The sequence below is a fragment of the Galleria mellonella genome, unplaced genomic scaffold, assembly GCF_026898425.1.
Source record: "Galleria mellonella isolate WM207_F2 unplaced genomic scaffold, CSIRO_AGI_GalMel_v1 utg38, whole genome shotgun sequence".
Lineage (NCBI taxonomy): Eukaryota > Metazoa > Arthropoda > Insecta > Lepidoptera > Pyralidae > Galleria > Galleria mellonella.
The window spans coordinates 1,912,951-1,927,806 of record NW_026442090.1 but is presented as its reverse complement, the minus strand read 5'-3'; the positions used below and the strand labels follow the sequence as shown (position 1 = coordinate 1,927,806).

At 33.4% G+C, this 14,856-nt stretch overlaps 1 protein-coding gene across 1 annotated transcript; it reads right to left on the bottom strand.

The window, feature by feature from the left end:
- Positions 1–1,600: 1,600 nt before the first annotated feature.
- Positions 1,601–12,890, bottom strand: LOC113510327 (inosine-uridine preferring nucleoside hydrolase-like). The gene is made up of 8 exons (XM_052897896.1): positions 12,692–12,890; positions 11,935–12,042; positions 10,579–10,678; positions 8,729–8,897; positions 7,074–7,190; positions 4,135–4,271; positions 3,214–3,400; positions 1,601–1,884 (listed from the first exon to the last, which is right to left on the bottom strand). The coding sequence occupies exons 1-8, from the start codon at positions 12,784–12,786 to the stop codon at positions 1,742–1,744; spliced, it is 1,056 nt and encodes a 351-aa protein (XP_052753856.1). The 5' UTR covers positions 12,787–12,890; the 3' UTR covers positions 1,601–1,741.
- Positions 12,891–14,856: the final 1,966 nt, after the last annotated feature.

The following is a 14,856-nucleotide window of genomic DNA, read 5'->3' as shown; positions in this document are numbered from 1 at the left end:
ATGTGTCATGTGAAATATTTCATATATGTTTGCATGTCTGTGTTTTTGATTTAAAGAGGACAATATGATATGATAACTGCAGAATATTTTATTGGATATACTATATTTAATTAAAAATAACAGTTTAGTCTTTAAGCAACGTATGAGATACTACTATAGTATTATATTATCTGTGGTATGAACATTACTGTTCACATCTGTAGCCGATATTTACTTTTTTCCATAATTATACATCGATAGTTTGTTTGTTATTTACTGTAATATAAAAAAAATTTATCGTCCTTTTGGGTATAACTTCTATTGCGATACCTGTGTGAATCTAGGATATATTTTAAATCGATGGTAATGGATTATATTATACATAATTGCTAAACATGATTATTGACAAACATGTGTCTGTATAGATAAATTAATTACTCTGCCTACATGTGAAGATGTAGTGAACATAAACAGTTTTACTACAAAGAAATATTAGTGTTTTGTTAAACACTGTTTAGATAAATAGTGTTTAACAAAACTATCCGAGTGATTATTAGAACGCTGATTATAATGTCAATTTATAATTTTATGTACCAAAATTTGTATAGATTAGGTTAGGTAAATCGAAATATATAGGTACATATTTAGGTACATCGGCAATAAAGAAGCAGGTATGTAGGTTCTATTTACCTGGAAAGGTTTTTTTTATTTGCTTTAAGTCCCGATTGTGTATTTAAAGTATGAAAAAAAGATATAGAAATAAAAAAAATACCTTTAATATTTAAAGTTCATTTATTTTTCTTAATAATTATTAAATAAATAAATATCCGCCGCACAATTACACTAAGGACCAGATTCACAATGAGTACTAGAAAACGAACAACTAGTGTAGGGGTGGGTAATATTGGGGGGAAGGGATTATTAGTAATGTGGACTGCTAATGCTTAGTAATGGCATTAATAATATACCCCTGTTAGGTCAATCTCCACGTGCTCCCCCTGGTAGAATCCTCCCCCATCCATCCCCCATCATGCTGAATTCCAGGTGTATTAATCACAGTAGACTAACTGACCTGACTTTTCATCCTCACCTATCCATCCCTCATTAGTGTCCCGCCATAATTTACCGATAGTGCTGGCAGGGTTACCATTTCATTACCATTTATTAAAAAAACAATATATAATATATTTTAGTTACAATATCTATATACTCGCTCAATAACGAATATATTAAATATTTGTTATTTTTTTATGCAACTTAGAATGGCAAACAAGCTGACGGCCCACCTGATGGAAAGTGGTAACCGTCGCCTATAGACGTGAGGGGCATATTTAATATACAACATCGAAATGAAGTACCCAATCGAAATTAATATAGATAACTTATTTGTATGCGCGATATCAATGATTATTTTTCCACCATCGAAGTCGAGAAAAACCCAATATAATCTGTTCTCCTTTAACTAAAGGTTGTCTGTAAGAGATAGCCCTAGCGATAAGACCGCCTTCTGTACCTTTATGTGTATATTTCAATCTGTATTTATGTTACTGTATTTCACTTGAATTATTCACTTGTCATTGTATATATTTATTTATGGTGCAATAAAGAGTTAAATAAATAAATAAGTAGTTATTATTATTATTACACCATAATACCAAGTCAGAGTGATTAAAAAACATCTAAATTGCCACGAACAGGAATGGAACCCTGGACCTGGTAACGCGAAGTAACGAGTCTACCACAGCGTTGTGGAACTTGTCACTTATGCTGTTTGATTCATTTCAGCGGAGAAGATGTCTATTAAGAATGATTGGTACACTTCTTTATTTGATGAAAAAACTAACTGGACGTTGGCGTTAATTGGGCTCAGGTCATATTCGTTTGTATTGATTCCTCTGTCATTACCTAAAACAGACAAAATACATTTTTTTTTCAACTAAATCATAAACTGAAAGGGAAGATTTGATAAAGAAACTTTTTTTTTATACAACTTAGAGTGGCAAACAAGCTGACGGCCCACCTGATGGGAAGTTGTAACCGTCGCCTATAGACATGAGCAGTAACATGGACATAACAGAGTATACTTTGATAAAGAAAATATAGTTTTTAAATGTTTAATTGGTGTTTTTTTTTTTATATTAATATTTCTCTCTATTTTAATTTGTAAAATCAAATAATTAAGGTTAGCGTATGGAATGGGATGATGGGACTGACATATCCTTATAGGATAAAAGCCGTCAAATATATATTTTTTTTTATTTAATTTATTTCGAACTAGCTTTTACCCACGACTTCGTCTGCGGGATATGTATACTGATCGAGATAAAAAGTAGTCTATATTATAGTACGTATGTTCAACAAAAGCTTAGTTGCGGTTGCCAATCCGCTTGCCAAGCATGGCCACTACTGGCAAACTGGGGAAGCTTATGTTCAGCAGTGGAAAGTTAATGGCTGATATGATGATGATGATGATAGTATGTGTATACCAAATTTCATAGTGTTTGGTTAAATCATTAAGGCGGTAGAAGGTAACAAACAAACTCAATCTCACATTTATAATGTTAGTATTTTCTCACGTCACTGATTCTAAACCAATTTCGATATTACGAGTACTTCAAAATGGAGAAGGTTGTATTTTTTATGTTTGTATACCAGAGGGAGACTTTGTACAAAAGTCGATTGCTTGGGTACTTCTGTCCCAATCGTGTTTCAACCGTAAAGCAGTTGTGTTTGCATGGCTGTGTTTCGGTTTGATATGGCGTGAATTTACTGGGTACAGAGGAATAACACCTGAGTCCTCAGGAATGGCAATGCATGGGGGGTATTATGGGCGAAACTGTATACTCTGTTATGTCCATGGTACTGCACATGTCTATAGGCGACGGTTACCACTTTCCATCAGGTGGGCCGTCAGCTTGTTTGCCATTCTAAGTTGTATAAAAAAAATTGTTACCTCATAACGTACAAGTACCTTTGAGATAATAAAAAAATGGGTATTTCTTTATCTCAAAGGTACTTTCAGACTAGTCCCATAGAAACTGTATTAAAATCTTTTCCGTAATTTAGTTCTAAAAATAAAATAACAGCTTTATCCACGACTGAAAACAATATTTTTTGTGGAACAAAATTTAAAATTATTAAAATGCAGGTATGTTAAGTTTCATATAAATTGCAGTATTTGTGTCATCTATCTCTAGATAACTCTGTGAATGATTCTTTTGAGTGATTACTTACCACATAATATAATACTGTTATTTGAGTACTTGATTTCTTCCACCAAGTCCCTGGCCATTGCAATACTCATAACGGCTGGATCCAACATCACCCAGTGCGTACTATTCGCTGAGGAAATTCTCTCGTACTCGTTTAAGACCTGCATTGTTTTTGTTGGTATTGAACCCAGGACTGATACGCGCCATTCCTGGAAACATTTTTCAAATTCAAATAATATTTTTTTTATACAACTTAGAATGGCAAACAAGGTGACGGCGCACCTGATGGGAAGTGCTAACCGTCGCCTATAGACATGAGCAGTAACATGGACATAACAGAGTATACTGTTTCGCCCACCCCCTATGCGTTGCCATTCCTGAGGACTCAGGTGTTATTCCTATGTATCCTGTAAATTCACGCCATATCTCACCCTTCAAACCGAACAACCATGCAAACACAACTGCTTCACGGTAGAAACACGAATAGGACAGAGTCAAACGACTTTTATACAAAGTCTCCCTCAACTTATCTTTAATTAAATATTTTTGTTTACAAGCACTTTAAACCGTATTTTTTATTAATATAGGGTTCAGAAAGTTGTTATCTATTGAGAAGAGCTCACAAGAAGATCAACAGTTCCTTTTTTAAATTCTTTCTTAACATTATGTGTATTTATTCAAATATACTATGTCTAAAATTACATGGTCGTTAAAAGCCCGTGCATGATCGACTAAAACCATGCACACTTGTCATTCAAGTAATAGGCTTTTATATATCCACACCAATGTAAAAATATATTCTTTTAGATAAAAAAAAAATACTAATCGGTTCAGAAATAGAGTTTCGAGATAATAAACATAAAAAAAATACAACCGAATTAAGGTCCTTCTCTTTTTTTGTAGTCGGTTAAAATTAAAAAAAAAAAACAGTGTATTCACTTGCCTTGGTAGTAGTAAGAGAAGTTTTTATTTCTGAGAATGGGATTACGGTAACCTTTTCTGGGTCAGCATTTTGGGAAATAATAAAATACGACTCCGGGTCCATGGCTGCATTAAATTCGGCTTCAGTCGAATTTTCACCTGTTAATCAGACAAAGTGATTAAATTTGCCGTGTGGTCCCGGCATAGAACCTTCACCTTTTTCTTTCCTTAATTTAGGAACTTAATACTTGGGATAGGATAGAGGGATAGGCACTAACGTCCCTTCTAAAACATCATCAACAGCATAACTGCAGTTGCCTACTCGCTTGCCAAGAATGGCAACTACTAGCGAAACTTCCTAATAGGAGAAGGACTATGTTCAGCAGTCGACAGTTAACGCCTGATATGATGACGATAAAACAAGACAATAATACTTACATTGAGAGTATCTTACATATAAATCTTTAAATGTATCCAGAGGGAAACTGTACAAAATAGTTTGCTTAGATATTTCTGTCCCATTCGTGTTTCAACCGTAAAGCAATTGTGTTTGCATGGCTGTGTTTCGGTTTGAAGGGTGGGATATGGCGTGAATTTACAGGGTACAGAGGAATAACACCTGAGTCCTCAGGTATGGCAACGCATGGGGGGTATCATGGGCGAAATAGTATACTTTGTTATGTCCGTAGTACCGCTCATATCTATAGGCGACGGTTACCACTTTCCATCAGGTGGGCCGTCAGCTTGTTTGCCGTTCTAAGTTATATAAAAATATATATACGAGTATATAATTTTCACCTAAAGAAACATTATCAAAAAAAAAATTATCAGGACTCAGGGCTGGACAGAGAGAGGTCCCAGGCAGTTGTCTACACTGTCTAATAAATAATCTAGCCCTGCGCGTCATTCATTGGTAGTCACTGAGATTTTTATTTATAAATGAAGAATTTTCATCTCAATAATTTAATTGAACAAAATTATTAGATAATGGGGGGAAAGGCATTGTTAGTAATGGAGACTATGAATCCCACTGCTAGCAATATACCCAACCAGGTCGACCTCCTCGCGGTTACCCCTGGAAACTATCATGGTTAATTCCTGATGAATTCATCATGATGGGCTAACTGGCCTGTTTTCATTCTCATCTATCACCCTTCATTGGTGCTCCGCCAGCGTATCCCGTTAGCGCAGGCGGGGTTACCATACCATTTTTACCCATCAAACTATTAGATGATAGGTACAATAATTTGGTATTTAGTAACGTCAATTGGCGGTTTATAAGGGAGGCCTATGTTCAGCAGTGGACAGATAATGGCTGAGGTGATGATGATTATGAATGACAATTGACTTGAAGGAGGTGTGAAACATCGACACTACTGTGTCGATGTTTACTTTTATATCACGGTAATGTTTGTGTTATTGTTTAATTAGTAATTATAATATTCAATAAATTAAAAAAGAGAATATTTTATGACATAAGTATAAATGTAACTACATATGACATAAATATACATATATGATTAGATATTGTTGAGAGGAATTTCCGTAAGTAAACATTCAGTTTAATCAAGGTTAGTAATATTTAAATCATTGATAAAAGATTACGTTTCTGAAAGTCTTACGTAAGATTGTTACTGTCTAATTTTAGTTTCATTTAAATATATCTTCACGCTATATTCTTTGCGGGGCAAGCAAATTGCCGTAGACTTTATCTTACATACATCTCTTGCTTCGTCCATTTTTCTTACCTTGACATGTCATGTCTCCATAAGTTGGTGAATAATCACATTGTTTGCCCACATTTACTGGAGAAACTTGAATACAATGTACCTACTAGAGTGCCGCAGCATCCTTGGAATCTATTTAAAAATACAGCTTGCCGAACAAACTTGGGGCGCGAATCACCTATAGTCCGCATAATGCGTCTGTATAACGATATTGTAAAAACCAAACCTGAACTTGATATTCACAACGACATTCACTCTATGTTCGTGGCTAAATTAAAATGTTGATGTACCTCGCCATTGCATTATATTGATTTATAATTTAAAATAATTTAATTACAATTTCCATTATTCATATTGTTAATATCTTTACTTATTTAATGACATTAAATAATTTAATTCTATTTTAATGTTTATCAAACACAAGGCATGCTGTGGTTGCCTATAAATGTAAGAACAGTTAGATCTAATCTACCAGTGTATTGTATTGAAATGATTTGCTGTATCTTATGTTGGTAATCCTATAAAAAAATAAATAAATTTTCCGTTCCAGGGACTATTGACTCTTCCATCAGATAGAGATTCGAGTATTCTGACACTTCCCTATGGTTGACTGGGAGAGAATGCTTTTAGCATTAAGTCCGCCATGTACACATATTTGTACTAATGAATAAATAAATAAATGAAATAGAAAATTATCAATTGATCATAATAGGTTAGTGTAGATCTACTTCGGTACTTGTATCCTTCATCTTTTCAACCGACCTCAAAAAGAAGGAGGTACGCAATTTAATTGAATTTATTGTTTTTTTGTTTGATCCTTCATTATTCCGTCAGTTCTAAACCGATTTATAAAATTCTTTTTTTGTTGATAGGATATATAATACTTACAGATTGGTCTCATAAAAATTTTATCAAAATCGGGTTAGTAGTTTAGTTTTTAAATCAAAACAACTAACTGGTTTTGTCACAATCGAAGTCGGTTTTTGTTTATGGGGCACAATTTTAATCATGGATCCTGTTATCTATATATTTAAAAAACCTGTATCATGTTGTTCATTCATACTATTCTCCGAAACAGCTAAACGGACTTAATTTAATTTTCGTATATGTATATTGTTTGTACCTACTCGAGAAATCATGATAGTTTTTCACCTGCAAAGAATTAGATGAAGAAAAATAAATGAAGGTAGCGAGCGAAACGACAATTTTAAATTATATAATATATCCAACTTACTATAAACGTGTCCAGCACCAACATAAAGATGAGAGAGTCTGCCAATGAAGCCAGGATCCAATTGTATTGCCAGAGCTATGTTCGTTATAGAACCAATCGCAACAACTGTGAGATCACCTTAAATAAAGAAATTTTGATGCCCATTAATTCTTCTCTTTCTTTGTCTAAGGAAAGTAGATACAGTTTTATTTGAGAAATCAGTTCAGGGTACGATAGGGCTGATATATGTGAAGAAAGTAAAAGCTTTTAAAATTATAAAAAAAAAAAAAATAAAGAAATTATTTACAGGTTGAAAAATTTTGCCTTCGACAACATGATCCGGTAGGATTTAATGCCACATCTTTCTGCTGTTTGAACTGAATGTGTTTCTAATTGGATTTAAATGGATGATAATGGAATGGTAACCCCATCTGCGTTATCGGTATACACTGGCAAGGCACAACTAAGAGATGATAGGTGGGGATGAAAGCAGGTCAGTTAGTCCATCCTGTTCAATTCAATAAGAATTACCCAGGATAGTTTTTAAGGGCAACCGCGTGGAGGTCGAAGTGATAGGGAATATTGCTAGCAGTGGGGCAGTTAGATCCCATTACTAACAATTCCGTACCCCGCCAGTGTATACCGATAACAGGCGGGGTTACATTTCATTTTGTGTCACTGAACTGAACATAGCTTCCCCCATAAAAAGGGGGTTGGCAAATTTTTTTAATGAATGATAATGGAATTGTAACCCCGCCTGCGCTAACGGTATACACTGGCGGGGTACCAGTGAGGGATAATAGATGTGGATGAAGAGGTAGGTCAGTTAGCCCATCGGGATAAATACACTTGGAATTCATCACGATAGTTTCCAGGGGGGACCACGGGGAGGTCGACCTGTTAGGGTATATTGTTAGCAATGGGACTGATAATCCGCATTACTAACAATCCCTTCCCCCCAAGGGGTTTGCCAGTAGTTGCCCCACTTGGCCGACTGATTGGCTCAGTTCGATTTTTGGTGATGTTTTAAGAGATTCCATTATCATTCATAAAAAATCCATAAAAAAGATGATTTGAAGACATATAAGTGTTCTTGCTTATCTATCTTTGCAAGGTCCTCTGTAAAGGACCTACCACGAACATAGATTATTTGACATAATCTCGTTTTGTTATTGTACCATTCTGGTGTAACTATGAAGATATTAGATACTTCATCTTATCAGTCAAGAGGTTCACTAGTTACTAGATTAGTTCGATAAACAACTCAAAACTTTATCACTTTATATAACATAAAATAGAGCAGTAGTTTATTATTATAATATCTTATATATAAAATTCTCGTGTCACGGTGTTTGTTACCAAACTCCTCCGGAACGGCTTTACCGATATTTATGAAATTTTGTGTGCATATTGGGTAGGTCTGAGAATCGGCCAACATCTATTTTTCATACCCGTCAATGGTAAGGGTGACCCACCCCAAAATATTTTTTTTAATTTTTTGACAATTTTTTTTATTTTTATTTTATTATAATTTAGCATTGAAAAATACATACGACATCAAATTTTCCTCGTTTTACGATCAAACCCTGTATTTTAATTGCGATTTTTATATTTCGCAATAAGTGGTAAAACAACGTTTACGAGGTCAGCTAGTAATACAATAAATTCTATATTACCTTCATACAGTTTAGATAATTCTATAAGTGCTAATACAGCGTGCTTCTTTTCTGGGTTCAGTCTCTTAAATTCTTCATGTTCAATATCTCCAAGTCCGTCATTACCAAAGAAACGGTCTGTTTCTATTCCATAAATCAATGGTTGTTTAGATCCTCTATATATTGGTATCTGAAAGTGTAATGCGTTAATCTTAATTTATTTACTAGTTGTAACCTGTGGCTTCTCTCATATGAATCAGTATATATGGTAAGGGGGGAAAAGGATTGTTAGCAATGGAGTTTGACAGCCCCATTGCTAGCAATATACCTTATTAGGTCGACCTCCACGTAGTTCCCCCTGGAAACCATTGTGAATAATTCTTGTTGAATTCGTCACAATGGGCTAACTGACCTGCTTCATCCTCACCTATCATCCTTCACTGGTGTCCCCGCCGGTGTATACCGATAGCGCGGGTGGGGTTACTATTTCATTATCATCCATTTAAAAAAAACAGTATATAAAGTATGCTATATGCTATTAATTTATTACACCAAAAACATAAAAATAAATAATAAAATATAAACAATTTAAGTGAAACACAGTAGTATGAAATACAGATTAAAATATACACATAAAGGTACAAAAGGTGGTCTTAGCTAGGGCAATCTCTTATAGACAACCTTTGCTATGGATTATATATCAAATGAAATGAGATTTATTCATGAAATCATAACTGTAGTTTCTTAAGTTAACTAATATTAATATTATAGTTTTAATATGTCATTTGCTAAGTTAGGATATAAGCTACCCGTGTACCAAATTTTTTTCAAATCCGTTTAGTAGTTTTTGCGTGAAAGAGTAACAAACATGCATCCATTCATTCTACCTTATAAATGTTTGCATTTATAATATTAAGTAGATAATCTTAAATGTACATATCTGGTAAAGAAGTAAAAATGCAACATGTCACGTAGTCATTACATCTTTTTATTTCAGAACACATAATACATTAGTACGGTAGAATGAAAGCTCGAAATAACACTCAGTGTCAAGCCGTATAGTCTAATAATATTCTCAAAATATCAATATAAAACCATAACACCGTTAAGTTTAAAGATGAAAATCCCAAAATCAAAATGTTTCGTCATGATAATAATATAACTATTATTATAGTGAGACTAGTCGTAATGGGAGTTCAAAGTAATTCAGTGAGCTATTAACAATGTTAAGGATAAATATTCCGAAAGTTTTGCTGTTTGAATAATTTAAGAACATGAAAATCCGCAAAAGTACTACAATTGATTAATACAATTCAAAGGATCAATAAGCTAAAGTGGCAATTGACCGAACACGTAACTTTTTTTTTATGGATGATAATGGAATGGTAACCCCGCCTGCACTATCGGTGTACGCTGGCGGAGCACCAGTGATAAATGACAGGTGAGGATGAAAGCAGGTCAGTTAGCCCATCGTGATGAATTTCACAAGAATTAACCAAATAATGGTTTCCCGGGGGAACCGCGTGGAGGTCGACCTGATAGGGTATATTGTTAGTAATGGGGCTGTTAGATCCCATTATTAAACAATCCCGTCTCCCCAAACACAAGTTTTACCATTTATCGAGTTGATAAATGAAAAGGTAGAAAGATTCTTAAATGACGATCCTGTGTAGACAAAAATAGGGTAAATCTATTATTTAATAGAGGGAAAACTTTAAATGTGTCGCACCAAGTCAAAAGATGAAGGTAGGTAAGGTCAGTTTCTAGTGATTGTCTACGAGAAAGCCAAAGGACAATATAACTGTTCTGCAAAGAGCAATGGACGACTAAAATGACAATGAAGCTAAAGTTAAACGTAATTTGGTACTAACGTCTGTTCTATTTATAATATTTAATATTCTTTGGCTATTGATAAATGATTGGTCTTCGTCAACGTTTCCAAAAGTGGTCGTCAACCCGATCACAGTAGGCCTGTAATGTAAAAAAAAAAACTGAAATTAAATTTGGATTTCTAATTTTCTTCCATAATGGGCATATTCCAGAATAATTTACATAACAATTGAGAATATTATTTATTAGCAAGAATAACGGTACCATTGTTTATTTTTTTTACTTTTTTTTTATGAGTGAAAATGGAACGGTAACCCCGCCTGCGTAAACGGGATATGCTGGCGGAGTACCACTGAAGGGTGATCGATGAGAATGAAAATAGGCCAGTTAGCCCATCATGAAGTATTCATAAGGAATTAACCATGATAGTTTCCAGGGAGAACCTGGCTGGGTATATTACTAGTAATGGGATTCTTAGTCTCCATTACTAACAATCCCTTTCCCCCCACGGTCCCATTGTTACCATATCGTCTTATTCGATTGAACATCACGATGGCGTTTAAGAGCCTCTTTAGAAACCACCGTGATAAGATCTTATTGTGATCATCACAGCAAATTGATCTGACTTTATCTTCAACTCTAATTACGTAAATTAATTAATTAATGTAAATAAATATTTGACGAAGAAATAAATTAAATTGAGATATTGAAATTATTATACCTATTGAATTGACATTAATTATACCAATACACTCGTATAAAGCTTTTTTTTTCTTTCAATATGATATTGTGATATCATAACAGTATTGGTTCATTAACAGTAACCAATTTAAGGTAATATAAAATAATAATGAAATAATAATAATGATGAAATTAAATTATAAGCTTGATGTAATAGATTGAGTGGTGTATTGAATATTGTTGATATATATTGGTATTGTTGACATATTGAAATAACATAATAAATTAATGTAAACAAAAATAGTATTAAGGACCCAACTTACATGTAACACCTTGTTATTTTTCAAGTAAATAATAAATAAGTAGATTAATTTTTAAGGAGATACCATTCCACTTTATAATGTAATAAATTAAAAATATTTAATGACGTAATCGAGTAACATAGTAACAAAATACTCAAATGTATCGAACATCTCATTTTGAAAGTAAATTTCTTAATTTCTTAATAATCAAGCAGTTTTAAGTCTCAACTATTTATTACTTTAATTGACATATAAACAATAATTAAATTATCTCTGATTATCAGTAACAACTAAAAAAAAACCTACATGCTGAAAATGTAGTTTGTACTGTAATGCGATGGACATATGATTTCTTATCCCTTATTCCTGGACATTTCATGATATCAACTCTACATTTCGTATATATATACATACCCATTAAAGAATTTTTCATTTAATAGTGCAATAAATATGGCCATAGCGTCATCGGCGCCACCGTCGTGATCTATTAAAATTTTTGGTCCCATTATAATTTTTTTATTACTGAAAAAATATATGTAAATTGTTATTATTCATTAAAAACTATAAACATATACTTTATATTTTTTTAGAAACATATAAAGTTATATGAAATTAATAAATTTTCGATACATACATACATTATTATACCATTTTTTGCATTTACTATTCTACTCATATTTCATTATTATAAAAATATATTAGAAAATAATTGAAAATTCCTAATCTTTTCACATTTCTTATTTATTAACTGCATAATAATATAGAAAAGTAAATCAAATCTCGAATTAAATATTTAAGAATGTAAGTTAAATTTATATATATATATATTTATTATATTGAATTGCCATCTTGCAACCCTATTGCAGCATATAAAAATCGCGATTGAAAAACAGGAGTCGATCGTAAAACGGTGAAAATTTGAAGTTGTATGTATTTTTCAATGCTAAATCATAATAAAATAAAAATGGAAAAATTTGTCAAAAAAAATTTTTTTTGGGGAGGGTCATCCTTATCATTGAGGGGTATGAAAAATAGATGTTGGCCGATTCTCAGACCTACCCAATATGCATACAAAATTTCATAAAAATCGGTAAAGCCGTTTCGGAGGAGTTTGGTAACAAACACTGTGACACGAGAATTTTATACATAAGATATATACTTAAAAACTTACCTGTTGAAATGTAACGTTAAAAAGATGGCTACAAATATTGCCGTTAATAACAACAATAACGATAAAAATCCAATAAATATATGTTTTTTATTCATTTTATTCTAAACTTTTAATTTAAATTATTAGGCGTTCTTTCTATTCATTGTTTTATCAACCAATAACGGAACGCACGATGAAACAAGACATGTGAAATGGAATGAATGACAGTTCTAAAGATAGTGTGGACGACTGCTGATTATTTAATATATTACCTGTGTAACAGATAAATCACTCCATACATAATTAGTACCGATCATTTGATTTGCCTACACTTAAATATTACATGCGAATATGAATCTAACTGTTAGAGTATAAAGTTATTATTGCTTTGCAGCTCCATATATAGATAACAGAGGGAGGTCTAAAAGGTTCCTGCAAAGTTTATAATATCCTAGTTAAAATAAACTTTTTATGGGTAAAATTAGAATGGTTACTCTGCCTGCTCTATCGTTATACGCTGCCAAGGTTCATAGACGGTGAGTCAGTTACCATCAGGTGAGCCGCATGCCCGTTTGCCCCTTGTGTTATAAAAGAAATGAATTTTTAAAATGGTTTAAGTGTTTTTTAGATTATCCATTACAAGCAAAAACAAATATTTCGTCATTATAATATTAGTTTAATATTAGTTTAATATTAGTTTTGTCCGTGTGGTCCCAGCATAAAGAAGGCCACCCCTTCTTTACTGTGGGTGTCGTAAGAGGCGGCTAAAGAACTTAATGGTTGAAGAATCAGCAGCAGCGTCTCCCTTGAAATATCTGTAAAAGCTTAACCGCGGTTGCCAACCTGCCTGTCAAGCGTGGCAACTACTGGCAAAACTTCTGTTAGGGGAATGACTTATGTTCAACAGTGGACAGTTAATAGCTAAATTGATGATGGCGAATGTTAGTTTAGATCATTGAGTTCACGGTAAGTACACAAGTAGTAAGCAGTGCAAGTACTTCTTCATCTTCCTACCCTTATCCCAATTATTATTTGGGGTCGGCGCAATATGTTTTTTGTCCATATTCTAAAAAAGATTTGGCTTAGTTTTATCATCGGTCGACTGCCTGACGTCAACCCACTTTGGGGGAGTAATTTTTAAATAATAATAATAATAATCTTTATTTATTACTCACAAGGACCTGTTTAGACTGTGACTGTGTGTGACTATTTAGTATTTTAACTTAATTTTATTATCCTTGTGAGAGTCTGGTGTGTGAACTAGGTCGAAACCTGTACTAAAGATCTCCAGGCTCTCTCCGGAGTTTTACAATATATTACTGAACATCTATATTATTATATTAAAATTAAGTGCAAGTAATTATAAAGTATTATTTCCTACCTACTGTTCTATCTGGATATTTATTCATACAACTAAAGTACTCAGCTATATCGCACGTGCGAGAAGATACTCAAATCCTCAATTAGATAATTATTTTATTGGTGCTTCTAAATATAATCAGGTAGGCATTTATAGTTATAAAACATTTGACGAAACGTTTTATCAAACATCACTCCAAAGATATGGAGAAGAATATCGCAAATTTGCGATATTATAATCTAATATTATAATCGCAGGATATTTATCATATTTTATCCACTAATGTTTTAAATGTCAAAATTTGTAGATAATATATGTATGCATGGGGAACCAAAATTAGGTTTCTAATTGACGTACTACGGTCTGGTTCAGAATATCAAAGATGTTCGTTAAGAGGGACGAGAGCTGACCTTTAGCTGTGACGTAGTAAGTTGCATCCACCAGTAGGTGCTTTGTGTCTCCGCTGGGGGACAATCCTTGCGTCCAGGACCTTGCAACACTTCTTCTCGGCCAAAGGTCGTCTCTGTCTTGAGATCAGCGGAAGTGGACTGTATCAGTGGTGTATCACGGTATATCCAGTGTGGATAGATGATAGGAAAACGAAATACACTCAGCTACGACGACACGTGGTCAAGAAGAGCGGTTTCCACCCAGCGTGGGCGAATATTAGTAGGAAGTCATTGTAGAATAATGCGGACTACCAGTCCCATTGTTCGCAATAAATCCTATCTGGTCGACCTCCACACAGTCCCCCTGGAAACCATCGTGCTTATTTTTTTCTTTAATCTTAATAATCACTAATCTTAATAAAACTTTTGTATACTTA

Coding starts and splice junctions, on each gene's coding strand:
- LOC113510327 (XM_052897896.1), bottom strand. CDS start 12,786: ATGAATAAAAAACATATATTTATTGGATTTTTATCGTTATTGTTGTTA. Junction 12,043..12,691: donor TTAACGTTACATTTCAACAG/GTAAGTTTTTAA, acceptor ATATTTTTTCAG/TAATAAAAAAATTATAATGG. Junction 7,191..8,728: donor ATTATCTAAACTGTATGAAG/GTAATATAGAAT, acceptor TCTTTATTTAAG/GTGATCTCACAGTTGTTGCG.